Source organism: Polypterus senegalus, chromosome 5 (genome assembly GCF_016835505.1).
Source record: "Polypterus senegalus isolate Bchr_013 chromosome 5, ASM1683550v1, whole genome shotgun sequence".
Lineage (NCBI taxonomy): Eukaryota > Metazoa > Chordata > Cladistia > Polypteriformes > Polypteridae > Polypterus > Polypterus senegalus.
In genome coordinates, this window is record NC_053158.1 from 1,781,298 (window position 1) to 1,807,935 (window position 26,638).

The window sequence follows — 26,638 nt, forward strand, 5'->3', positions numbered from 1 at the left end:
CCAAGACACCCGACCACGGCAGTAGCGAGGTGTGTACAAAGGGTAGGGACGTAAGCAGTGGGGCGTATGAGTCGCACTTAGTGGGAATTCCACGGTTTGCAGCCCGAATGGGGTTCAACGGCTTACCCACACCAGGTAGACACACGCTCAATGTCATGCATAATTATTTATTGAAAGCTAAACTCTTCTGGAAAGACACGGACGTCTAAAACGCGTTGGTGTGAGAATACAACAGTAAGTGAATGAAAAGATGGAACTCTGGAGAGAGCAACATATGATTGTCCCTCACCTATTCTGTTTCTTTTCGGTACCCAAATGTGGCAATTGATGCCACGGCCCACCTGCCAAGTTGTTTGCCTGCCTAAGGTAAAGTCATCCCTGATGGAGGATCACAGGAATCATGAGAAAGAGGGTCCTTTAATCGAACAGCGTTTCAGCCGTGGCATGGCCAAATGGGAGGCAGCTAGATGGATGAGGTCTCCAGGACTCTAAAATATCCAAACCTAATTATGTCATATCATCTACTGTTAAACCGTACTTCTAAAATTTTTATTATTATGCTGTCTTAAGGAATTGTTCTGTTCTGTATATTGTATTGTATTGACCCCTACTTTTGACACCCACTGCACGCCAACCTACCTGGAAAGGGGTCTCTCTTTGAACTGCCTTTCCGAGGTTTCTTCCATTTTCCCTACAAGGTTTTTTGGGAGTTTTTCCGTGTCTTCTTAGAGAGTCAAGGCTGGGGGCTGTCAAAGGCAGGGCCTGTTAAAGCCCATTGCGGCACTTCCTGTGTGATTTTGGGCTATACAAAAATAAACTGTATTGTATTGTATTGTATTGTCCGTGAGTGAAGAAGACGCATGTTTTTCGTGGATGTGAATCGCTGTATGTAGCGTAAAACAGTTTGCTATGGTGCACGCGGTCGTGCGTCGTAACCCAAAACCTGTTTTTTAAAGACTGCTCACTTCATTGTGCTTTAACCTCAGTTGTAAAGGATTGTTTTAAGGATCCCATGGGATACCCCTCGCAAACCGTTTCACACGCTGCATATGGTGATTCACCTCCGAGAAACATGCCTTTATGAACAGTCAATGTGGCTCGGAGATACATGTGGCCTCTACAACAGACGAATATAAATGACAGCGTTTTCTCTGTGTCATCGCGTCCGAGTTGGTGGGCGTGGCCCTGCGAGTTGTCGTCGTATCCAATGGTCTTGGAGTTGGTGGGTGTGGCTCCTCCCTGCATGCGCCATAGATGTCTTACTTGTCCATGGGTGTCTTGCCTTAGTGAATTATATATATAGATACTCTTTTTGGAACTACCCTTTGTTATTATTAGGATTTTAAATATTTCTTTATGTTCTTTAGTCATTGTCCAACCCGCGATATCCTGACTACAGGGTCACGGGGTCTAATGGAGCCAATCCCAGCCAGCAGAGAGGAGCAAGGCAGGAAACAATCCCGGCAGGGCCCAGACACAGTATCACACACACACACACACACAAACAATTTACACGCTAGGGACAATTTAGAATCGCCAATGCACCTCACCTGCATGTCTTTGGATTGTGGGAGGAAACTCCCATGCAGACACAGAGAGAACATGCAAACTCCACGCAGGAGGACCCAGGAAGTGAACCCAGACGGGTCTCCTTACTGCGAGAGAGCAGTGCTACCCACTACGCCACCGTGCTGCCCAGACACAGTATCACCCAATACAATACAATACAATACAATTTATTTATGTATAGCCCAATGGGCTTTAACAGGCCCTGCCTCTTGACAGCCCCCCAGCCTTGACTCTCTAAGAAGACATGGAAAAACTCCCAAAAAAACCTAGTAGGGAAAAAATGGAAGAAACCTCAGGAAAGGCAGTTCAAAGAGAGACCCCTGTCCAGGTAGGTTGGGCATGCAGTGGGTGTTAAAAAGAAGAAGGGGGTCAATACAATACAATACAATACACTATACAGAACAGAACAAATTCTCAATACAGTATACAAATAAAAATTTTAGAAGTTCAGATTAGAATTCAGCAGTAGATGATATCCCATAATATGATTTAGATTTGTTTAAAGTCCTGGAGACCTCAGCCTTCAAGCTGCCTCCCCCTATTGGCCATTTCACAGCCGAGTCAGTGCTGGGCCAGCCAATCCAATGAAAGGACCCCTCTACCCCACGATTCCTGCCATCCTCCATCAGGAATGACTTTACCTTAGGCAGGCAAAACAACTTGGCAGGTGGGCCGTGGGCACCGAGTGCCACATGTGAGTACCAAGAGGAGAAACAGAATAGGTGAGGGTCGGTATCCAGTTATAGCTATCATGTTACTGATGTTTTAGTGCTAATGACTGACAACAGAGATGAAGTCTGCACAGTCAATCAGCAGCTCTAGTCAGGGTGTGCTAAACTGAAGTCGTGAGTCTTCAGCCGGGATTTGAAAGCTGAGACCAAAGGGGCAATACAGAATAAAGGATTTTTCTTAGGTAGCCAGTGCCTTCCAAATGAGAGCACAGAGAATGAACACAACTACAAACACACTAAGTGATCGCCCCCCTTCTTCCTCTCCCCCTGCTACCTCTCGACGCTCCGAGGTGAGGTGGTGGTCTCTTTTAAGCTGGACCCAGGAACACTGCCTGTTAGAAGTACACTTCTGGGTCATGTGGAAATCTGGGTGTTCCCCCACTGACTGCGCCCTCTAGTGGCACCCAAAGTACAGCAACAGGGCTGTGCTGCTGCATTCCTATGCAACCCTGTGGGAGTCCAAATTGGGATGACTTGAGAGGGACGCTGCCCCCTGTCGTTTGGCAGAATGAACTGCTCCCGGTTTCCAGTGCCTCCATTGTTTTGTTCTTCCAACAGGTTGCAAGGTATCCTGGCCAGGTTGTGTCTCCAGTTACACAGGCCTTCCGTTAGAGTCTCCCAGCCGAGTAAGAAATCACCCACCATGCCAGTCGGGGTGCCCATCTCCCTTCTATGTCTCTTAACGTATATGCATACAGTGGATTCAGAAGGTCTGGAGACCCCCTTCACTTTCCACATGTTCTATCATTTTAAGTGGATGCATTTGCCATTGCTTTCCAAACCCACTACACTCAGTAACCCATAATGCAATGTGACTGGTGGGGCCTTTTCTCTAAGAGATGTCCAGTCAGCTCAGTTTGCCTCAGGTGGACTCAAGTCAAGTTCTCGATGCATCTCAAAGAGAACAACAGCAACAACACCATTTATTTCTGGAGCACGTTTTCATGCATATGATGGAAGTCAAAGGGCTTTACAAGATTCAGAAAGAAACAAGATATAAAAATAAGATTAGGCAATGCTGATTCATAACGAATAAAGTAAGGGCCGACGGCCGGCAGGACAGAAAAAACAAAAACTCTAGGGCAGTGAAAGGCAACCTAAGTCCAAAATGACTGCACCTGATAACTGCCCATAAAAGTCGTGATGACACAATCTATGGACAATCGCCAATAAAAACAGTTCATTTTACAAGTTTGAAAGACATTTTATTAATAAAGGAATCAAAGGACAAATCTTAAATTTAATTAACGTGAACGTTGAGATTGTTTTTCAGCACATATGAGATTGATGCGAGGATCAATTTTCAAAAGACAGACGCGCATTTCCTTGTCGATCGTTTGAAGTCTCTCGCGTTTCTTAGACTTCATTTCCGTATCCGTACCGTGAGCGAGATCTTCTAACAGCGAGACTTTTTAAGTCTCACGAGATGTGTTTTTGTTGATATTATGATGAATGGTGAACAGCGAAAATTTTAACTTGCATTCAAAATAAATACATTTGTTTATTCAACCCCGTCTGTTTTTCCAATATGTTTTTTAAACATTATCTTTTTAATCAACCAAAACACTTCAAAAACACTAGCAATTTGAAATATTTTACACAAGTTTTCGTGGCGCCCCTAGAAATATTCCACAGCGCGGCGCAACGGTTGCCCAACAGTGCTCTAGGGACAGGAGAAAAAAAACAAAATCTGCAGGGGTTCTGAGGCCACAAGACCACCCAGACAAATGATCGCAGTCAGTCCTCATGGTTTTCAGGATTCATGTGGAAGAGGAGACCTGACTGAAGTGTTTAAAAAGATGAAGGTTATCAGTCCCGTGGATCGAGACGGTGACTTTAAAATGAGGTCATCAAGAACAGGGGGACACCGTTGGAATCTTGTGAAGGGTGAACTTCACTCAAACATTAGGAAGTTTTTCTTTACACGAAGAACGATAGACGCTTGGAATAAGCGACCAGGTAGTGTGGTGGACAGTAAGACGTTAGGGACTTTCAAAACTTGACTTGATGTTATTTTAGAAGTGGAGAGGACTGGCGAGCTTTGGTGGGCTGAATGGCCTGATCTCATCTCGAGTGTTCTAATGTTCTAATTTGATGGTGATGGTCAAGACCACCCAGCCCCCCTAACATCAATGATCTCAATCAGTCCTCTTGATTTTCTGGCTTCATGTGGACTTCTGGCCTTCAACCCATCAATGTAGTGACTGCACGGTGCCCTGATCAGGTGGTGGTGGCGCAGACCGACACCCCAGAACAGCAGAGACAGTAGGGGTTTGTACGGAGTGCGGAGCCACCATGAATAATAATGATAATGCAATGCATATGCAGAATATCAGGGTTACACTAAGATGAAGATATGAGGAAGCCATGTTACAATAGCGGGATGTTAGCAGTTTTCTTAAAGTGCTCCACCGTATTAGCCTGGCGAATTTCATTCAGTAAACTCGTATTGCAGATTTGAAGTGCATAACAGCAGAAGGCCGCCCGCCTCACCACTTCTCTTAAGTTTAGCTCTTGGAAGTTCTAAGGGCTCGTTTATACTTCACGCTCAGTACGCGTACTCGCCCGCATCATGGCGGCCACACGTTCCCAGCGTTCATTTGATGCATCCTCTAAGCAGGTCCTCAGAAATTGACGTGACGTATGTACGAGTTGCAGTACTAGCAGCGTGCTAAAAATTTTAATGTGACGTCCGAGTCTCTGGTTACTATCTACATGTGACAGAAAGCCGCTTTGGGGATCCTACAGGATCGGTGTGCGCGCTTCCATGTTTGATGAATGGTTCAATGTGGTGAAGCAAAAGGCTGACATACAGGTGCATTTGTGGTGCTTTTATATTCAAGCGGCGCGTATTCCTGATCGTGATGATACGACACGTTTTAAAAGTCTCACATACCGTCTTCTGTGCCGTCTTTTTTTTTTTTTGCAACTTCACAATGGCAACATAATATACAGACACAGAGAAAATAAAATAAAATTTAGGGCAGAGTGGTGGCTCTGAGGCTAAAGATCTGCGCTGGTATCCCAAAGGTTGCCGGTTCGAATCCCCGTCACTGCCAAAGAAGATCCTACTCTGCTGAGCCCTTAAGCAAGGCCCTTAACCTTCAATTGCTCCAGGGGTGCGCTGTACAACAGATGACCCTGCCCTCTGACCCCAAAACAAACAAATTCCTAATACGAGAAATTGTATAAGGCGAAATAAAGAACAAAAAAATATATATATACGGGATCGAGCAGATTATTAGTTATTATTGAAGGCTTTGTGAACCATCGGCAGTATTTGAACTCTTTGAGGGCTGAATATTTTTTCCAAGCAATGGCTTCACACAGAAATCGACATAAAACGTGTGTTGCTGCATGCTGTGGCGGCCAGTTTGCCAAGAAGGTGCAGCAGGCTTGCTATCTTTGCGTAGCTGGGACACGGTCGTAATGCATTGCAATCTGGTCATCATTGTTACGTGGCCGTCCTCCCTGGCCAACATTGCCAGCACCACGATTAGCTGGGGGACCAGTCAGCTGAAGCTGGAACCTCACATTCGATTTCAATCACATTTATCAAATTCTGACAAGTTCAGAGATAATAATAATAGGCGAACGTCATCCATGGAGTATTTTGCTTTGATCTCTCGCCACATGTCAGTCCCATTTTTGCCATTCTTTGCGCCCTGCTACTCACGCGAGCGCAGGAAATTTCGGCCAAACCAATGAATCTAACTTTCCTTCTAGCAACGAGAGTCCAACAAAATCATAACGGTGGGTTTTGTCACCGTTTGCAGTCGATTATCACCGTCAGCTCCTCCTTTTGACAAAACTCGGCATTAGCTCAATTCTTAATGTCACCGGTAACCAGTGGGGTGAAGCTCAGACTGGGGTGATGTGCTCAGATTTTTTGATTCTGTCAGCTCCATTCTGCACTCGTCGTAACTGATTGATGTCTTTTTTTGGTGGTCCTGAGAGGAGTGCGTTACAGTAATCTAGTCGACTAAAAACAAAAGCGTGAACTAATTTCTCAGCATCTTGCAATGTTATAAGAGGTCTAACTTGTGTTGTGCCGTTGTGCTTGAAAGTTTGTGAACCCTTCAGAATTTTCTATATTTCTGCATAAATACGACTTAAAACATCATCAGATTTTCACTCAAGTCCTACAAGTAGATAAAGAGAAACCAGTTAAACAAATGAGACACAAATATGATACTTGGTCATTTATTTATTGAGGAAAATGATGAATATTACATATTTGTGAGTGGCAAAAGTATGTGAACCTCAGGATGATCAGTTAGTTTGAAGGTGAAATTCAGTCAATGGGATGCCAATCAGGTGTGAGTGGGCACCCTGTGTTATTTAAAGAACAGGATCTATCAAAGTCTGCTCTTCACAACACATGTTTGTGGAAGTGTATCATGGCACCAACAAAGGAGATTTCTGAGGACCTCACAAAAAGAGTTGTTGATGCTCATCAGGCTGGAAAAGGTTACAAAACCATCTCTAAAGAGTTTGGACTCCACCAATCCACAGTCAGACAGATTGTGTACAAATGGAGGAAATTCAAGACCATTGTGACCCTCCCCAGGAGTGGTCGACCAACAAAGATCACTCCAAGAGCAAGGCACACGTGTAATAGTCGGAGGTCACAAAGGACCCCAGGGGAACTTCTAAGCAACTGAAGGCCTCTCTCACATTGGCTAATGTTCATGTTCATGAGTCCACCATCAGGAGAACACTGAACAACAATGGTGTGCATGGCAGGGTTGCAAGGAGAAAGCCACTGCTCTCCAAAAAACATTGCTGCTCGTCTGCAGTTTGCTAAAGATCACGTGGACAAACCAGAAGGCTATTGGAAGAATGTTTTGTGGACGGATGAGACCAAAATAGAACTTTTGGTTTAAATGAAAAGCGTTATGTTTGGAGAAAGGAAAACACTGCATTCCAGCATAAGAACCTTATCCCATCTGTGAAACATGGTGGTGGTAGTATCATGGTTTGGGCCTGTTTTGCTGCATCTGGGCCAGGGCGGCTTGCCTTCATTGATGGAACAATGAATTCTGAATTATATCAGAGAATTCTAAAGGAAAATGTCAGGACATCTGTCCATGAACTGAATCTCAAGAGAAGGTGGGTCATGCAGCAAGACAACGACCCTAAGCACACAAGTCGTTCTACCAAAGAATGGTTAAAGAAGAATAAAGTGAATGTTCTGGAATGGCCAAGTCAAAGTCCTGACCTTAATCCAATCGAAATGTCGTGGAAGGACCTGAAGCGAGCAGTTCATGTGAGGAAACCCACCAACATCCCAGAGTTGAAGCTGTTCTGTACGGAGGAATGGGAGAAAATTCCTCCAAGCCGGTGTGCAGGAATGATCAGAAGTTACCGGAAACGTTTAGTTGCAGTTATTGGGGGGTCACAGCAGATACTGAAAGCAAAGGTTCACATACTGATTTGCCACTGCCACTCACAGATATGTAATATTCTATCATTTTCCTTAATAAATAAATGACCAAGTATAATATTTTTGTCTCATTTGTTTAACTGGTTTCTCTTTATCTACTTTTAGGACTTGAGTGAAAATCTGATGATGTTTTAGGTCATATTTACGCAGAAATCTAGAAAATTCTGAAGGGTTCACAAACTTTCAAGCACAACTGTATTTCTTAAGTGATGCTGTCCTGGTAATCTGATTAATATGTGATTTCAAATTCAGGTCTTTTCCTCCATCTTGACTTGAGTTTATTTCTATTACCCTCATTATATCCATTTTTGCCAGTCACTAAGATTTCTGATCTCTCCTTATTTAGTTTGAGAAGTAAAGTAAAGCAGAAAGTGACAAAAGAAATGTACAAGAGAGAAAGCGAAGGGCTCGGAGTTCTCGCCTACACGTGTAACTCGGTTGAAGGTTTGTCGATTCTGCGCTGACTTTTTCAATCTCGGGATCTTTAAACCTCTCAAACGCGTCGTTTTTATGTTTCCAAACCTGACAGTGTCTTACTGGGGGGGCTCTTGACGTGTTCATCAGCGACTTTGATTTCCCCACAGATGGCCGCCGTATTCAAGTCGCTGGATTCCTTGTCAGATGAAGAGAAGGTCCGCCAACTCTTGCAGCTGAGGTTGCGTTACTTCACTCCAAGAGAAATCGCCAACCTTCATGGATTTCCTGCACATTTCTGTAAGTACTTGAAAGACTTTTTCTTTTTTTTTTTTTTTTTAACTATTATTGGGCATTTGAAATTTATTATTAAAAGGTATGATGAAATTCCCAGAATAAACCCTGTTCAAATTGTTCCCGTCAGTGTCGTGTGCCAGCGTGATTTCGTGGTTGCCTTCAAAGCTCACTTTGGAGTTTCAGGACGCCTGCCAAACTCCTTAAATTGTTTCAAAACACCTCGAGCGGCCGGTCAGATTCTTGTTAGCTGCCCTTCCAATCTTTAATGCAACACCAATGCTCAGAAATATCGTTGAGTGATTATTTCACCGCAGGCCTCTACCCAGAAGCCCCGGTCCCTGCTCTCTGAAGCCGACTTCACGTGATTCTGTTCGTTTATCCAACACTGAAGACTAACATGAAGTAAAGCGGCTTGAAGAACTCACCCTGAATTAAAGGGGATGTGTGGTAGTCTGGTGAAGGCCTGGCAGGCAGTCATTCGCCCAGATGCCGGCTTTCATTACAGGAGGTTATGTTTAGTGGTTTTAGAGCTTAGGACCAATCAGGCGTCGGTATTTCAAAAATACACCAGTCATCCGTTAATGGCGTCTTCAGACCACCTTTATACCCCCCGGCATGTCTGCTGTACTGCAACGGTCAGTAATTGAAGCAAACCACAGAAATGTTGGCATCGTCTGACATGGAGAGGGCGACGTGAAAGACTTCAAATGTTTAGGCCTTCACAGATAAACTCGGCTTCAGCATATTTTGTGTCTAACGGCCAGAAAGTGAGTCGGCTGAGGAAAGTTCAAAGTTTGTCATAAAATATCGTAATCGATTAACGAAATGTCCGCATCTAATTCAGCTCATACTTGTCTGTCTTTGAAAAGGAGGCCTCGCTGAAATCCTTATGAATGTACTGAGCAGAGCCGGGCGAGAGGGACTTTCACCTGAGGCAGGAGGATACATTTGCACCCCTATGTGTATAGTTTTTTATTACTAATAAGTCAGTCAGTCATCGTCCAACCTACTATGTCCTAACTACAGGGTCACGGGGGTCTGCTGGAGTCAATCCCAGTCAGCACAAGGCAGGAACAAACCCCGGGCAGGGTGCCAACCCACACACCAAGGACAATTATATTCGCCAATACACCTCACCTGCATGTCTTTGGACTCCCACACAGACACGGGGAGAACATGCAAACTCCACACAGAGTGGACCCGGGAAGCGAACCCACAGGTCTCCTAACTGCGAGGCAGCAGCGCTACCCGCTGCACCACCGTGCCACCCCATTTGAGATACGATACAATACAGTTTATTTTTGTATAGCCCAAAATCACAGCAGGAGGGCCGCAATGAGCTTTAACAGGCCCTGCATCTTGACAGCCCCCCATAGCCTTGACTCTCTAAGAAGACAAGAATAAAAACATTGTAGGGATAAAAATGGAAGAAACCTCCGGAAAGGCAATTCAGGTAGGATGGGCGTGCAGTGGGTGTCAAACACAATACACCGAAGAGAACAGAAGTCATCCGCAATACAATACAACAGTGCAATAGAAATATTACAAGTACAGAGCAGAATTCAGCAGTAGGTGACATCCCATCAGAGGATTTGGGCTCCATTTCTGTTTGTTTCCTGCTGGAGTTCAGGCCAGTGCTCAGGGGCACACAGGGGCACACAGTGGTGTCAGTAGTGGGATTAGGGTCTGAAGCCCAAAGCCTTTATGACTTGGCCACACCACATGCTGTTCATTTCAGGCTCACTTCACGCCAACTTCACTGATTACCACATGGACACACATAAAGGTACACATTAGTTTAAATGCACCGCGATTTCAACCTGAACGATGTGCACCAGTTCTAGATACAGTGCATCCGGAGAGTATTCCCAGTGCGTCATCACTTTCTCCACATTTTGTTATGTTACAGCCTTATTCCAAAATGGATTCAATTCATTTTCCTCAGAATTCTACACACAACACCCCATAATGACAATGTGAAAAAAGTTTACTTGGGGTTTTTGCAAATTTATTAAAAATTTAAAAATTAAAATAATAGAAAGCACATGTACATAAGTATTCACAGCCTTTGCCATGAAGCTCAGAATTGATCTCAGGTCCATCCTGTTTCCCCTGATCATCCTTGAGATGTTTCTGCAGCTTCATTGGAGTCCACCTGTGGTCAATTCAGTTGATTGGACATGATTTGGAAAGGCACACACCTGTCTATAGAAGGTCCCACAGTTGACAGTTCATGTCAGAGCACAAACCAAGCATGAAGTCAAAGGAATTGTCTGTAGACCTCAGAGACAGGATTGTCTCGAGGCACAAATCTGGGGAAGGTTACAGAAAATGTCTGCTGCTTTGAAGGTCCCAATGAGCACAGTGGCCTCCATCATCCGTAAGTGGAAGAAGTTCAAAACCACCAGGACTCTTCCTAGAGCTGGCCGGCCATCTAAACTGAGCGATCGGGGGAGAAGGGCCTTAGTCAGGGAGGTGACCAAGAACCCGATGGTCACTCTGTCAGAGCTCCAGAGGTCCTCTGTGGAGAGAGGAGAACCTTCCAGAAGGACAACCATCTCTGCAGCAATCCACCAATCAGGCCTGTATGGTAGAGTGGCCAGGCGGAAGCCACTCCTTAGTAAAAGGCACATGGCAGCCCACCTGGAGTTTGCCAAAAGGCACCTGAAGGACTCTCAGACCATGAGAAACAAAATTCTCTGGTCTGATGAGACAAAGATTGAACTCTTTGGTGTGAATGCCAGGCGTCACGTTTGGAGGAAACCAGGCACGCTCATCACCAGGCCAATACCATCCCTACAGTGAAGCATGGTGGTGGCAGCATCATGCTGTGGGGGGCAGGAACTGGGAGACTAGTCAGGATAAAGGGAAAGATGACTGCAGCAATGTACAGAGACATCCTGGATGAAAACCTGCTCCAGAGCTCTTGACCTCAGACTGGGGCGACGGTTCATCTTTCAGCAGGACAACGACCCTAAGCACACAGCCAAGATATCAAAGGAGTGGCTTCAGGACAACTCTGTGAATGTCCTTGAGAGGCCCAGACAGAGAATCGATTGAACATCTCTGGAGATCTTAAAATGGCTGTGCACCGACGCTCCCCATCCAACCTGATGGAGCTTGAGAGGTGCTGCAAAGAGGAATGGGCGAAACTGGCCAAGGATAGGTGTGCCAAGCTTGTGGCATCATATTCAAAAAGACTTGAGGCTGGAATTGCTGCCAAAGGTGCATCGACAAAGTATTGAGCAAAGGCTGTGAATACTTATGGACATGGGATTTCTCAGTTTTTAATACATTTTTTTAATAAATTTATACATTTTTTAATAAATAAATTTCCAAAAACCTCAAGTAAACTTTTTTCACGTCGTCATTATGTGGTGTTGTGTGTAGAATTCTGAGGAAAAAAATGAATTGAATCCATTTTGGAATAAGGCTGTAATGGAAAAACTGATGCGCTGTGAGTACTTTCCGGATGCACTGTATATTCAGGTATACGATAGATCTCTAAACCTATAAATACCGTGCACTCGGAGAGTATGCAGACCGCTTCACTTCTCATCTTTTGTTATCTTACAGTTTTGTGCTAAAATCCTTTCAATTCATTTTTTTCTCTCATCAAACTGCACTCACCACCCCAGAATGATGAAGCGAAAACAGGATATGAGAAATATTTACAAATTTATGAAAAACCTAAAATACCCCTGTGACGAGGTAATTCATACCCTTTGCTGTCACGCTTGGTAATTGCCTCAGGGGCATCCCGTTCTGTCGATCACCATTGAGATGTTTGGAGTCCGTCCACCTGGGGTCAATTCTGTTGACTGGACTGATTAGGAAAGGCAGACACAACTGAGCAAAAACTCACACGAAGAGGTCGAGGGGATTACCTGCTCAGACTAGGAGAAGACTTGAAGGTTTGCAAGAGCACAGTGGCCTCCACCTTTCTTAAATGAAAGAAGTTTGCACAACCACAACACTTCTTAGAGGTGGTCAAATAACCAAACTGAGCAATGAGGGGACAAGGGCCTTAGGGAGAGAGAGAGAGACAGAGAGAGATAGAAAGGCACTATATAATAGAGGAGAGATGGGTTAGGAGCTCACACTGATACATGCTGCACCCACCACATGACAAACCAACTCAGGGTACCAGATTAGGACCCGAGTGCAGCCATGCAGCGGGTGACACCTCAGCACCACACCACACAAGTTCCGGTGGAAGGGAACAGTGGGAGAGTTTTTTATGGCGGCTGGAGTGCCAGTCCTGCCACCAACCCCCAAGTTTTCCCTGCAGGTTGGAGGGCCGACATGCAGGGCTGGGTGCAGATTAACGTAATACCCAGGATGGAGCAACCACAGGTCAAAGGCTCAATGAAGTAGAGTCACTTTTGGTGTTTATGGAATTTGAACCGGCAACCTTCTGATTGCCAATGCAGACCCCTAGACTCAGAGCCACCAATCTGCCCACTGTATAATAGATTGGTAGAGTGAAAGGCACTATATAAAGATAGATAGGTGAAAGGCACTAGATAGATAGAGTGAAAGGCACTATATAAAGATAGATAGGTGAAAGGCACTAGATAGATAGATAGATAGATAGATAGATAGATAGATAGATAGAGTGAAAGGCACTATATAATAGAGATAGATAGATAGAGTGAAAGGCACTATATAATAGATAGATAGATAGATAGATATGAAAGGCACTATATAATAGATAGATAGATACTTTATAAATTCCCATACTCCAGCAGCAGCATACTGATAATAAACAATATTAAATTAAAGAGTGATAACAATGCAGGTATAACAGACAATAACTTTGTATAATGTTAACGTTTACCCCCCGAGTCACATAGTGTGGGGTCTCCTCAGTCTGTCAGTGGAGCAGGACGGTGACAGCAGTCTGTCGCTGAAGCTGCTCCTCTGTCTGGAGATGATCCTGTTCAGTCGATGCAGTGGATTCTCCATGATTGATAGATCGATTGATATGAAGAATGTTTGAGTTTTTCTCTGTCCGTGATTTTCCAACAGGATGGGTCATTTTTGTTCCTGGCGATGCCTTTTGGATTTGGTGACGTGGCTGCCACCTTTCAGAATAGACAGATAGACTAATAATAGTTCATTTGACCCCAACAGGTAATTAAGACTTTACCGAAGCTCATGATATTCAAATCTCATAACAGAGCACAGCCTTCAAGCGCTCACACTGATGTTTAAAACAACATTTAACTTCTGTTGGTCTTTTCGTTTAAAACGTGATTGCAGAGGCACCCTTTGTTGGTGTCTCCTTTATCTGTGGGCAGGCGTTGTTTACATGACGAGGGCTACTGCCGTGTTTCCCCACCTTGTGGTGACCCTGGGTGAAACCCCCCTTGACTTCACAGCGGTATCACATCACAGATGACTTTGTGTTGCTCACGGGGTCCCGAGTGAGGCACATGACCTGCATTGTGAGGAAGCGTCAGTTACGGCACTGCGGCCGTGTGGCACCATTACCCGAGGGTGACCCTCATTGTTGAGGAGCTGAGTGGCTGGACCAGGCAAAGGGGACACCCACGTAACACATGGCTACGACAGATAGATGGGTGGGACTGGACTGCGTGTCTGCCTGGGGTGTGTCAACCAGGATCCCAAGCTGTTTCATCGTGTGGTGGGTACAGAAATGAGCTGTGCCAGTGCATGCCCCCCCAACCTGTCCTGACCTGTAGACAGATTCATTCAAATTGCCAATTAGTCTTGAAAGGCACATCAGGTTTGCTGGTCAGTACAACTGCCATGTCTGCTCCCTCAGGTTTCCTCTTCTCAAATGTTGCACTTTGGCTGAAGGTCTGAAGCCACTCGTTGTGAGGCTGTGGGCCGAGTTCCATTGTCACAGGCCTGTGACAAGCTGGACAGAAACAAACACTCCAATCAGAGAAGCACATTTTGATTTCCTGTGATAAGACAAGCTGACCGTGCCAGTCCCCTCTTTTGAGCTGTAACGCCCGCTGTGGCAGCGCCACTTTAGGCCCAGTTAGGCCCTTATCAGATGCCCGCAGTGCCTTCCTGTTTCTTTTCCTGTGAATTCTCTTTTTTTGTTTTCACCTGCATCAGCATCCTGTTTTTTTTTTTTTTTTGTTAATTTGTGGAGCAGTTTTTCTTCTGCTTAACAAGTCTCAATATGTGCACCTTAGCACTCAGGTGAGATCCCGCTGGCGCAGCTCTTCACTCCCAGGTTAATGGTTACTGTTTTACCAACTGAGCTGCTGTTCACATCCACTTTGTGGAACCATAAAGATTAAATCCTCAGCCGGGCACAAGGCTAGGGTGGTGCGCCTGATAAGCCGTCTTTCCCAGTTGTTGAGTTCAGACAAGTGCAACTGATGGCATATTCACATGTTGTGCCCCCAAAGCCGTCACAGCCAAGGCCGAGGTGAGTCTGCGGTGCCAGGGAATTCAGTGGGGAGATCAGCTGTGGAAATCTGCACAGAATCGTTGCGTCTGCCCTTGTTTCTTTGTTTGATTCGTTATTTCGCTTTCAATAATTTCTTATATTAGGAATTTGTTAGTTTTCACATACCCTTTGTGGTCAGAGTGCAGGGTCAGCCATTGTATGGCACCATTGGAGCAGTTTCAGGGTGAGGGTCTTGCTGAAGGTGGTAACAGGGATTCAAACCAGCAAGCCTTCAAATGCCAGCACAGACCCTTCGCCTGAGAGCCACCACTCCGCCTGTCATCTCGAATGGAGCAGGAGGACGACAAGCACAGAAATGAACCGATTTTTAATTTGAAGCACCGAATGTCTTTAATGACATTCATGCAGCGGATTCACAGGGGCTCGTCACCTGGACAGGGCTTGTCTGATGGCTGGCCTTGTTTGTGACACGTGTGCCACATGAATCTGTCTGTGCCAGCTGCTCACCCGGTTCATGTGTAGAGAAGAGTCGTCCGTCTTTCAGTACAAATTTATCTTCCTGTCCAAGAGAAGCCCCAGCTGAGGCGTCCTTGTCAGAGCTGGTTTATATCTGATAAGGTCCAAGTCAGCGGACTGAAGGAAGATGCCAGCAGACTGGACCACCTCTTAGTCCAGGGTCCCTCCCTCATTCTGGTGTCTGGTGTGCGGTGTGGCGTAGTGGTTAAGACTTTGGACCTCAAATCGTGAGTCGCTTCACTGGGCACAAACAAAGGAAATGGACACACTGGCATCCCAGATGGCATCCCAGATGTTGTAAGTCAGCCAACCAAGTAAATGAGATGTAACGTTACTCCCCGTGGAGACCAAAATGTGGAAGGGCACTCTGTGCAGGTAGAAGGTCCTCAGCAGCCTTTTCATTTCTGCTGTGTGTTGTCCACACCTCACTCAGTAAGTGATAGGAGCCCACTAAGCCGGGTTTGGTGCCCCCTTGCCTGGTGTCGTCCTCCTCTCATGTCAGGTCAGCTGTTGTGTTGCTGCTCCATCTGCCATCAGCCAATGAAACTCTTCAAACCCCCCATGTTAATTAGTCCCTCTTAACTGATGGCGACCCCTGTCACCTGTGTCATTAAAGCTGCTCTCCTCTAACATCAGGGCACTTGTTAATGGCTTCGGTGGAAGTTTAAAGGCACTTAATGCAACACCTCAGTCACACATTGACCTGCTGCCATAAATGACAGTCACGGGATTTGTGTGTGTGTGTCTGTGTGGTGGGGGGACGGGGACAACAACTTGTGCCACAAAAAGTGCGGACGCAGCTCCTGGCCCACTGACCTCTTCCCCTGTGTCTCCAGGTGATTTCACGTGCCAGGTTAGTTTGTGCCTCTGCATCACCACAGTGTGAGCGAGTGTGCCAAGCTGTGGACTGGCATCGTGGCCTGGGTTAGTCCCTGCCTTGTGACCCATGATGGACCGATCAGGTTGTCGATTGCTGCAGCACTGTGTGGGTTAGGCGGACTGGCACTGCGTGTGTGTGTGTTCACCCCGCTGGCGCCCTGCCCAGGTGCTTTTCCTGCCTGTAAATGTTGGTTTCTGGGAAAGGCTCCAGCTGCCCCCCCAACCCAGCTGTGGATTAAGTGGGTTTAGAAAATGGATGGATGGACTTATTTACAGGATTCCTGGCCCACTTTTCATTTTTAAGGTTAATGTTTTCTGAAGTGTTTTGAACATAGAAAGGTGTGACATAAATAAAAGGTTTTATTATCATTGTTACGATTTCAGTTGTGGAGTTGATAACATGAGAGGGACACACAGAAATGGCACAATAACAGAGATAAATAAATGGATGATAAATGGGTAGACCTTTTCCTCAGTGTCTCCAGGTGTGGAATAAAGAAGGTGTAAAGTTTTATTGTTAAACTGTATGAACGCAGAGAATTGTGGGTGGCTCCGTGCCCACCTTGTCACCTCTCAGCCTGCGGCCACTTCACTGTCTTCTCTCCTTCAGTCCCACCAGTTGATGGTCGTCTCCATGACCAGCGTGACCAGCAGATCCTTAGTCTGCTCATCTGGTCAGTCAGAAGTGACCTCTTAGTCCCTGAGGCGCCTCCACAAAGCCATCTGTCCTCTTACCAAGCCCACCTCTGTTGCATGGAACAGCCAGGGCAGCACCAGGCACAAGGCAAGACCCCACAAACGGGCAGACTTCACAGAGTCTTCAGACCCCTTCAGCAGCCTTTTTGTTATTATTATTATTATTATCACTCAGGGTCTCTCTTATGTTTTCCACCTCTTGGTGGGCCCTTTCAGGTTTGTTTTGATCTGCACCCCTCCATGTTGGCAGAAGCATTCGGCCCCCACCGCCGCCCCCGACTGCACTGCTCCCCAACATTTATGTCTTCGCCTCCCGTGACTCAGTTTTCCTTTTTCAAGTTCATTGATGAGCCACTGGCCATAACTGCAAACCACCACTTTGGTGAAAGAAGCGCAGTTAGGGGGTCCACTTTGGTGAAAGGAGCTCAATCAGGGGGTCCCTTTTGGTGAAAGAAGCGCAATCAGGGGGTCCCTTTTGGTGAAAGAAGCGCAATCAGGGGGTCCACTTTGGTGAAAGAACCAAAATCGGGATCCCCTTTGGTGAAAGAAGTGCAGTTAGAAATGGGGACACCTAACGCTCAGCACTGCCATCCATGTAGATGACCCCCCATAACTCACATGTGATGAACCAACAATGGCAACCCGTGACCCAAGGGGGTTGAGAAACTCCATCTTAGGTGACCCATTGTGACCCATTTGTCAACAAACGACGGTAACCTGCGGCCCACTGATCCAGTGGGTGACAAACGCTCCCTACATGGACCCCGTGTGTGGACACCAAGTCTTGAAGATCAGTTTGCGGTTCTCCATACTGACAGTTAAATACGCGTAACGGTGACCCTCAGCAGACCCTCAGAGCCACATTGTCACCAACATACGGTCAAATAGAGGGTCCCAGAAGGTGCTGTCATTCATCGCGTGACTGCATTTTGTTTTTTTTCTCTCCTTCAACTCTCGATACCCACTGTTGCCTGGAAGTGAGGTCACTGATGCTGCCAGTCATCTGATCTGTGGTGGGGGCGGAGAGGAAGCATTAGGCCACAGCGCCCACCCTGGTCTCGGGTCCTCCGGTCGTCTCCTAAGCCCACGTGTGTGACACAAAAGAACAATTCCGAGGTCCTCAGGACCCCGACAAGTCACGGCCATCATTTGGAGACTGGCAGCTCTTTCCCCCTGATGTCCTCCCTTTAGCCGTCCCTGTCTTATGACGTTTTTTTACTTTTCTAATTCAGATCTTTTCTTCTTTTTTGCAGGTTTTCCCCAGAAGACGACACTAAAGCAGCGATATCGACTCTTAGGGAACAGTTTAAACGTGCGGCTGGTCGGCCGGCTCCTTCAGCTCATGGCGGAGTGAAGCTCGAGGGGCCGCCACTTTTAACATGGCGCTCTTTCGTTTTCTAATAAAGATGTCCTCGTTGTCCTGGTGTCCGCTGGTGGTGCGTCTCTACTGAAGGTGGCTGATGGCGCTGAGTGAAACGCACGTGAATGTGAAAGTTGGCATAACGTGGCATAAGTGGCACCGGGTGAGAGGGCGGGCACCTGAAAAAACAAAACAAAAATCACAAAAGATGTGCCGAATTCCACAGGGGGGGGGGTCTCATCAGTGCTGTTGTATTCATCATTTTGTTATCGGCCCCCCTATCCAGATTTGCTGTCATAATGTATAATTCAGTGGGGTGGGATTCGCCGCCATTCCCGTTTACACGTGTTAAACACGAGGGGCCTGTTTGTGGTCAGGGACCCCAAAGACTGATGTTGTGTGTTTTAATGATATTAAAGATGCACCAAATTGAGAATCATAAAATGTTGGGGGTCTCCAAACAGCCCCCTCCCCGAGATGATCTCATTATTTCTTCAGGGACCACAGAAATGGCGGTGAAAATGTAAATGGGAGTCCAATGGCTGTGCCTTTAATAAGCAAAGTGAATGGTGGGGCGGAAAGACGACAAACTGAAAAAACTCGGCGTCCCCGCGTAGAGGACAGGCAGGCGAGGAAGAAAACGAAAAGAGCGGAAAAACGATAAGACCCGCAAAATGGCATCGGCAGGACAATCATACAAATGAGTCCCAAAACCAAAGGGGCATCTCGGAAAGCACAGCTTGGCACATCATCTGCCAGACCCCCAAACATCGGAAGGGGGGGTTGGGGGGGCACCTGAGCAATGGTAAGGAAAACAACCAAAGAAGAAAAAACAGAAGGGGCTGGCGAGGGTGGGATTGATGAGGTCATGTGACGAGGGGGCATGGCCAGGGGCGGAGCCTGATCATCAAGTCTACAGCCTTGTTGAATCCTGAGCCCGAGGATAGCTGACTGGTGGTCTGCTGGACCCCCGTGTACCCCGGCTTGTTTGTTTCTTTGCTGTCACCTTTGTTTTTGCCCACATGTGGTCTCCGGTCTTTCCCAGAGGCTTTGCGGTGACCTGAAGTGCCCGATTCTTCTCATAACCTCCGTGTCACTTTGACCCGCGTGTCCTTAAATCGGTGCATGTGAGCTCGAGTCTGAGGGGTACCCGTCATATTTATGAGGGCCTTCCTTGCCCCCCACCCAGTCCAAATGGCCACAGAGACATCAAAGGACTATAAGCCCATCCTGTCAGCCTCGGGCACAGGGCAGGAGCAAACCCTGCATAGAGTGCCAGTCCTACGCTGGACACTCCAGCACAAAGACACTGCCAGAACATGGAGACCCCCACACAGACAGAGAGCAAGGCAGGAGTTGAACCCAAGACTTGATTTTACTTGAGACCCTGATGAGGGTCAAAAGAACGTTAAAAAAAGACACGGGGGGACAAGCAGACCCCACTGGTGGAAAAGGCCATAAGGATGCAAGGAGAACACACAACGTCTATAGAGATTTGAACCCAGGACTGATGTTTCGCATATAAAGACACAAGAAGAACACAAAGAGTCAACAGTTTGAGTCCAGGACTCGATTCTTTAGACTTTGTGATGAAAGCCACAGAGCGAGAGCGAGTGACCAGGCTGGCACTTGAACCCAAGGCCCTAAGGATACAAGAAGAACACACGACGTCTACAGAGATCTGAGTTCCTGGTGAAAGCCCACAAAGAGAACCTGCAGACTCCACAGAGACAGTGAGGAGGAGGTCAGGATTTGAACCCAGGACTGGGTTGTGTTCGAGTCCCTGATGATTTGCCTGTAAAGACACAACTAGAACACAAAGAGAGGTGTGGGCTGGAATTTGAACCCAGGACTCAATTCTTTGTGATGGAAGCCACAGGGAGAACCTGAGTGACCAGGCTGAGATCTGAACCCACATGAGAAGGCCATACAGGTGAACGGAGAACATTAAACTCTAAGCAGACAGTGACCAGGCCTTGGATTTTGATTCCAGAACTGCTGACACCACGGTGTGACCCTGATGAAGTCCCTTCACTTGTCAAAGCGTCAGCCGAGAAGGTGACGTGTGACGTTGTGTTTGAGTCCCTGATGAGAAGGGCTGTAAAGATACGAGGAGAACTTGAGATTTGAACCCCGATCTCCATCGGGTGTGAGGCGGCAGCACTGCTCCTCCGCTGTTTGGCCCGTCGTGTGACTCCTGTCACCTGCTCAGAGTGCCCCCCGCCGCTCCCGTGAGTGTCATGTCTGAGTGCCCCCTCCACTTAAACATTACCTAAAACGCTTAACTGGCTCTTTTATTGCCCATCTAAAGCTTTCAATGATCCACCCGGCAGGCCATTTGAGATCTCGGCTGCCTTGTGACTTTCACCACCGACCGACGCTCTTATCTGCCCCGCACTGACGGTACAAAGGCCGTCCTCGTCCCGTCTCTCGTCCCGTCTCAGGTGTGAGGCTCTCGTGGAGTGCGGCTATCGGGCTGGCATTGTGGTGGCTGTGCTTGGCCGCCACTGACGATGGCCCGCGTCGCTCGGCTCTTTGCTCTTTTGTTCTTGTTTTGTGGGCTCAGCTGTGACTCGGACGAGGCTGTGAGAAGCAGAAGGAAGAGGGATGCGTCCAGTGCTCTGTAAGTACCCTGGCAGAGGGCACCGGGTGAGCGGGATATGCTGTGCTGCTCGACAGACTCAGGTGTCGGACTCAGTGTGACAAGTGGGTGCCACCCTAGTCACATCTGCAAGACCTGAAAAGGCTGAGAACTCTGAGCTGGTGGTGCCCAGGCACTCCCAACAATGCCAGGGTGTTGAGGGCACTCGTGGGTTTAGACATCTGCTGCTGCCAGCCGTAGAGTGTGGTGAAGGCGCTGAAGATCTGCCAGCGTTTCTGACTTCGCTCCATCTGCTTGTTTCATCTTCACAAAGCATTGTGGCTACTAGAAAAGGCGCTATATACAGTGAGGTGCCCGTTCACTCTGGCTTTGTGTCTATTTACTGTATTCTCATAATGTATTTCTAGCTGTGTAAGGCGCTATATGAAGTCAGCTTTGGCATAGCAGTTCTGTAGCCTCACTGTCTGGAGTTGAGTCACTTTGTGCCCACAGCAGGCGCTTTAATAATTGACGCCTTTCTCTTTTCATTTGTTTGCCAACAACGCCAACATCCTAAAGGCCTCGCCTGACGACAGACAACGGGAACTTAGTGTTCCACACGGGCAACAGCAAGAACATCGAGTTCAGGGCTGGACCTTCTGGCCGCGTCAAAATCGGCGATGAGGACCTGACGGAGCTGCTGAAGCAGGTGAGGCGATGGGGCGTCTGACACGGCGAGGGGACGGGCTGACGGCGAAGGGGTGACGCGGCCATCACGGGAGCGGACGTGAAAGGTGCTGTATGAAGAGGCAAGATGAGCGTGATTCATTAAGGAGAAAGAAAATAATATTCTATTAAAGTTAGCAAAAGACTTTAGATCCTTGTGAAAGGCGCTATATTGACTAGGTTCTGGTAAAGAATAAAAGTTACTATTTAAACCAGACTGTTACATAAACTGGATGGATAGATAGATAGATAGAAAGGCACTATATAATTGATAGACAGCTAGACAGACACTACAGGACAGCTAAAGAGAGAGAAATTGGAAAGGCACTATATAGTTTCTAGACAGATAGATAGCTCTGTATAATAGATATGTGTGAAAGGCACTATAAAACAAAGAGATAGGAAAGGCACTATATAATATATGTGAAAGGCACTATATGATTAATAGATATATAGATATGTGAAAGACACTATATAACAGCTAGATACTGTAGATGTGAAAGGCTCTATATAATAGATAGACAGATGTAAAGGCACTACATAATAGATAGACAGATGATCAATAGATAGGAAACACACTATATAAGTCCTAGATGTAGATGGTACAATAAAATAAATAGGAAAGGCACTATATAATAGATAAGTAGATGTGAAATCAATATATAATGGATAGATAAATAGAAATGAAAGGCACAATATAATATATAGGTGTGAAAGAAACTATAAAACAGATAGATATGAAAGGTACTTTGTAATAGATAGATGTTAAAGGCACTATATAGTTTCTAGACAGATATCTCTATATAGTAGATAGGTGTGAAAGGCTCAATTAAGAAAGACCCTATATAACAAATAGATGAATAGTAAAGGCACTATAAAATAGATAGATGTAAAATGCTTGTATAACAGACGGATGTGAAAGGCACTATATAACAGCTAGATAGACAGATGTAAAGGCCACATAATAGATATAAAGATGATCAATAGATAGAAAAGGCACTATATAAGTCCTAGATATGAGTGGTAATATAAAATTAATAGGAAATGCATAATTAGATAAGCAGACGTGAAATCACTACAGGGCAGCACGGTGGCGCAGTGGGTAGCACTGCTGCCTCACAGTAAGGAGACCTGTTCACTTCCAGGGTCCTCCCTGCATGGAGTTTGCATGTTATCCCGTGGCTGCGTGGGTTTCCTCCCACAGTCCAAAGACACGTGAGGTTAGGTGGATTGGTGATTCTAAATTGTGCTTGGTGTGTGTGGGTGTGTGAGTGTGCCCTGCGGTGGGTTGGCGCCTGCCCGGGTTTGTTTCCTGCCTGCGCCTGTGTTGGCTGGGATTGGCTCCAGCAGACCCTGTAGTTAGGATATAGCAGGTTGGATGATGGATGATTGGAAATCTCTATATTACAGATACATAGATGTGAAAAGCACTATAAAAACAGAGAGACAGATGGACATAGAAAGGCACTATATAATTGATAGACAGCTAGACAGACATCTCATTCCTGTGGAGATGCCCACCCTATAACAGCGTCCCCTCTTCTTTCCGTCAGGGTTGTCTGTGGTGATTTGTGGCCGTTCAGCCAGGTGGGCGTTGGTGAGCTCAGGTGCTCATGTTGGACGTTGGCTCGTCATCAGCGGTCCAACTAACCCCAAAGGTGTGCCCATAGTGCTGCGTTCCCCTCAAGTTCCTCCATGTCTTTATGGAGCTGGCTTTGACCTTTATAGACCATCAACAAACTGAAGTGCACAACGGTCTGAATTGTCTTTGACTGCCGTGGCATTAACAATACCCTTCATTGGCACCATGGAGCCGAGCCCAAAGCCCACCATTTTCCCTCGTCCACCAAATGTGATCAGGAGGTGCTGTGCAGTCCAGAAGGTCGTGTTCTCCTGGTCCATTGGACTGCCAGATAGCGACGTGTGATTTGTCACTCCATGATTCCACTGCTCCACAGTCAAATGGTGGGCAGTGTACTTTTATGCCCCTCCATTCAAGGTCTGGCATGGTGCATAGTGACGTTTGGCACGGCCATGGAAGCCCAATTCCTGAAGTTAAGTCAAGTGGCTTTCTTGAGACATCATTCATACACCGCATTGCAGCAGATGGTGGCACACAATGATGAACTCCATGGCCGCAGTGTGACACACGCGCATAAGCACAGATCAAGCAGCAAACCCGTAAACGAGTGACAGATAATGAAGAGACAGAACGATGACAGTCCAGCAGTGACAAGTGTAACAAATGTGCTGCATAGAAATGAACTACTAGGAGCAGATCTGAAAGGGGGGCACCACAGAGTACAGAGTCCGGACCACCAAGGAGGGGTAGAAACTGTTACAGGACCTGTCAGAACGGGGTCAGGTTTTCTAGAACCTTCTGCTAGATGGAAGTAGAACAAGGAGACAGTTTTGTGGCAGTGGACCCTCACAGCGCTGCCATGCTTGCTGAAGGTGAGCGGTCCCAGTGACCTGCTCTGCAGGATGCCACCCATCACAGGACCTCACGTTCCCAGGTCAGAGTGTAGAATGGAGGGAGGTGGGCTTGCCTTTCTTCAGCCTCTGAGGGAAGTGTCTTCTTGGTGATGGAGGTGGTCTTCACTGTCCAGGTATGGTCAGTTGCCAGGTGGTCCTGCTCAGTGCCCCCACTGAGGCCTCCATGTGAGGTGGGGTGTGGCCTGCCTGAAGTCCTTTCTTTCGGTGGCTCACTTTCATCAGAACAATGAAGCTCAGAGGCGATGTTACAAGAAATTCAGATCAGATGAGCGTCATAATTCAGAAATGGTGTCCACAAAAGAAAGAATCCTCACTCACAGAGGACAGGGACGGAATGGAGAGAGTGACAGTCTTTAAACACCGAATTGTCATTTTATTTGATGATCAGGTCAGTTGGCCAGGGTGGGCTGGAGAAGAAAAAAAATCATGGGGGGCCAAAAAACCCCCCGACCAGCCCCCACTGAGCATTCTGTCTAAAACAAATGTCGTTCTTTAACTTATTATTTATATTTTTTGAAGGGCTGAGCCCAGGGGGTCTCGTGGCAGGTCGGGGGTATCGGCTTTTGTTCCGGTGGCCATGTAGGACTTTGATCAGGAGGTGCTGGCGGACTGAAGACGACCGCAGGCTCATTGACGAGGGTGCCAATGCCACATGTCCCGTTCCTTAAGGGCAGAATTAAATTTAAGTGACGAGGGAGTCGCGTTAAACAATGGCGGCTGGTGGGACGTGGGGGCTTATCTACTGCAGTCTTTAGACCATCTGGGAAGACCCCTGATATCGAATGATGAGTCCAACGCAAGCTGGATTGAAGGAGATAGCGTGTTCAAGGCATTATCTCCCCCGGGACACTAGAGGGCAGCTTCCCCTGCATTGCTGGTGGACCATGGATTCCTGCAAGGCATGATGGGATTTGGAGTTCACAGCAGCCCTTTTGGGTTCTGCCAGGGGGAGCTGCAGAGAGTGCAGAGCCCTAATGTGTCGTGGGACACTTCCACAAAATCGGTGGTAAAATTAATTGTGCATGCAAAACTCTCTAAAAAGAGAAAAAAAACAAGGAGTGCCGCTCCCACAATGCCTTGCACACAGCTTTGAATTTTTTGGGAAGCCGTGTTATCTGCGGCACACACGTCAAATCAGTTCTACTCTTCATCTCTCATTGTGGTGCGCGGTACTAAAAAAAGCACCAAAATAAAACAACATTGAAAGCAAATCTGTACCCGCACTTCTTGAGTTTCAGCTCACGCTCAGTCGTTTATTAGCACAATCAGAACTTCTACTGGGGCGTCCTGTCTCTTGGAATGTTAAATTGGATTAACGTAGAAAATCTTTAACGAATCACCGCTCTGCAAATGAATAGATTGATGTAGACACACAGGACACTGAAAGAAAAGCTCCGCCCCCTTCAAACCACTCCTGCTAATCGTGTTTGGAGTGCGGCAGAGCAGGGAGGCTCACCATTGAGCAGTGGAGCAGGGTGGAGGCGCGCAGGTTTGAAGACGCCGTGAGACGGCGGGGTGTGTGGCACTTCTCTTCTCCGTTATTTGTTTTAGTTACCGAGACCCGAATAGTTGCGTCAATAGCCAAGTGGAAATATCCAAGCCGATCCAACGTTGGAGGAGGCATATGTGAGCGGGTGAGAGTCGGCGAAGGCGGGCAGCCAGGAGGAAGTCTCTCGGATCACGTGAATGGCGTTGAGTGACCTGGGAGTTGGAGTGGCAGAAACACTGCTCAGTTGAAGCGACTCGCTGGAGGGGGGTGTTCTGCGGGTGGAGCCATCTACCAGGAGATGCAAGCCTGGTAGGACTTTGATCAGGAGGTGCTGGCAGACTGATGACAACCGCAGGCTCATCGACGAGGGTGCTAACACCACACATGTCCCGTTCCTTAAGGGCAGAACTAAATTGTAGTGATGAGGGAGTCGCATTAAACAACGGTGGCTGGTGGGATTTGGGGGCTTATCTACTGCAGTCTTTAGACCATCTGGGAAGACCCCTGATATCGAATGACGAGTCCAGTGTGGCAAGTATGAGGCATCTGTAATGAGGCCTCTTTGGACTGGTCGACTGTGACATGAATCTATGGAGTTCAGGTGAACGTATCTGAGTCACTTAAAGGGGCTCAATGGGACTCTTTTTGGAAGAGTGTGTCACAGCACATTGTCACACATGGCCAGGGGGCCTGCCCTGCCCTGCTGCAACGCAAGCTGGATTAAAGGAGATAGCGTGTTCAGGGCATTATCTCCCCCGGGACACTAGAGGGCAGCTTCTCCTGCATTGCTGGAGGACCATGGATTCCTACAAGGCATGATGGGATTTGGAATTCACAGCAGCCCTTTTGGGTTCTGCCAGGGGTAGCTGTAGAGAGTGCAGAGCCCTAATGTGTCGTGGGCATCCTGGGGGTGATTCCAGGCCTCGCTAATGAGCCACCTGGAGCTTAAAAGGAGCCGCCTGCCTTCATTCCAGGAGCCGGAGTCAGGAACCACTTGTGGAAATGGTTTGTGAAACGTTCTGCTTGGAACTTGTGCGGGGTGTC

At 47.0% G+C, this 26,638-nt stretch overlaps 2 protein-coding genes across 2 annotated transcripts in view; both read left to right on the top strand.

The window, feature by feature from the left end:
* trdmt1 (tRNA aspartic acid methyltransferase 1) overlaps window positions 1-18,368 on the top strand; it is a 75,621-nt gene extending 57,253 nt beyond the window's left edge. The window contains exons 7-8 of the mRNA XM_039754273.1: window positions 8,331-8,460; window positions 18,196-18,368. Coding sequence (XP_039610207.1) covers window positions 8,331-8,460; window positions 18,196-18,296 — 231 coding nt within the window. The 3' untranslated portion in view covers window positions 18,297-18,368. The remainder of the gene's footprint in view (window positions 1-8,330; window positions 8,461-18,195) is intronic.
* A 2,444-nt stretch (window positions 18,369-20,812) lies between these two features.
* cubn (cubilin (intrinsic factor-cobalamin receptor)) overlaps window positions 20,813-26,638 on the top strand; it is a 279,179-nt gene continuing 273,353 nt past the window's right edge. The window contains 2 exon segments of the mRNA XM_039754274.1: window positions 20,813-20,925; window positions 21,463-21,592. Of these exon segments, the coding sequence (XP_039610208.1) occupies window positions 20,816-20,925; window positions 21,463-21,592 (240 nt within the window). The 5' untranslated portion in view covers window positions 20,813-20,815.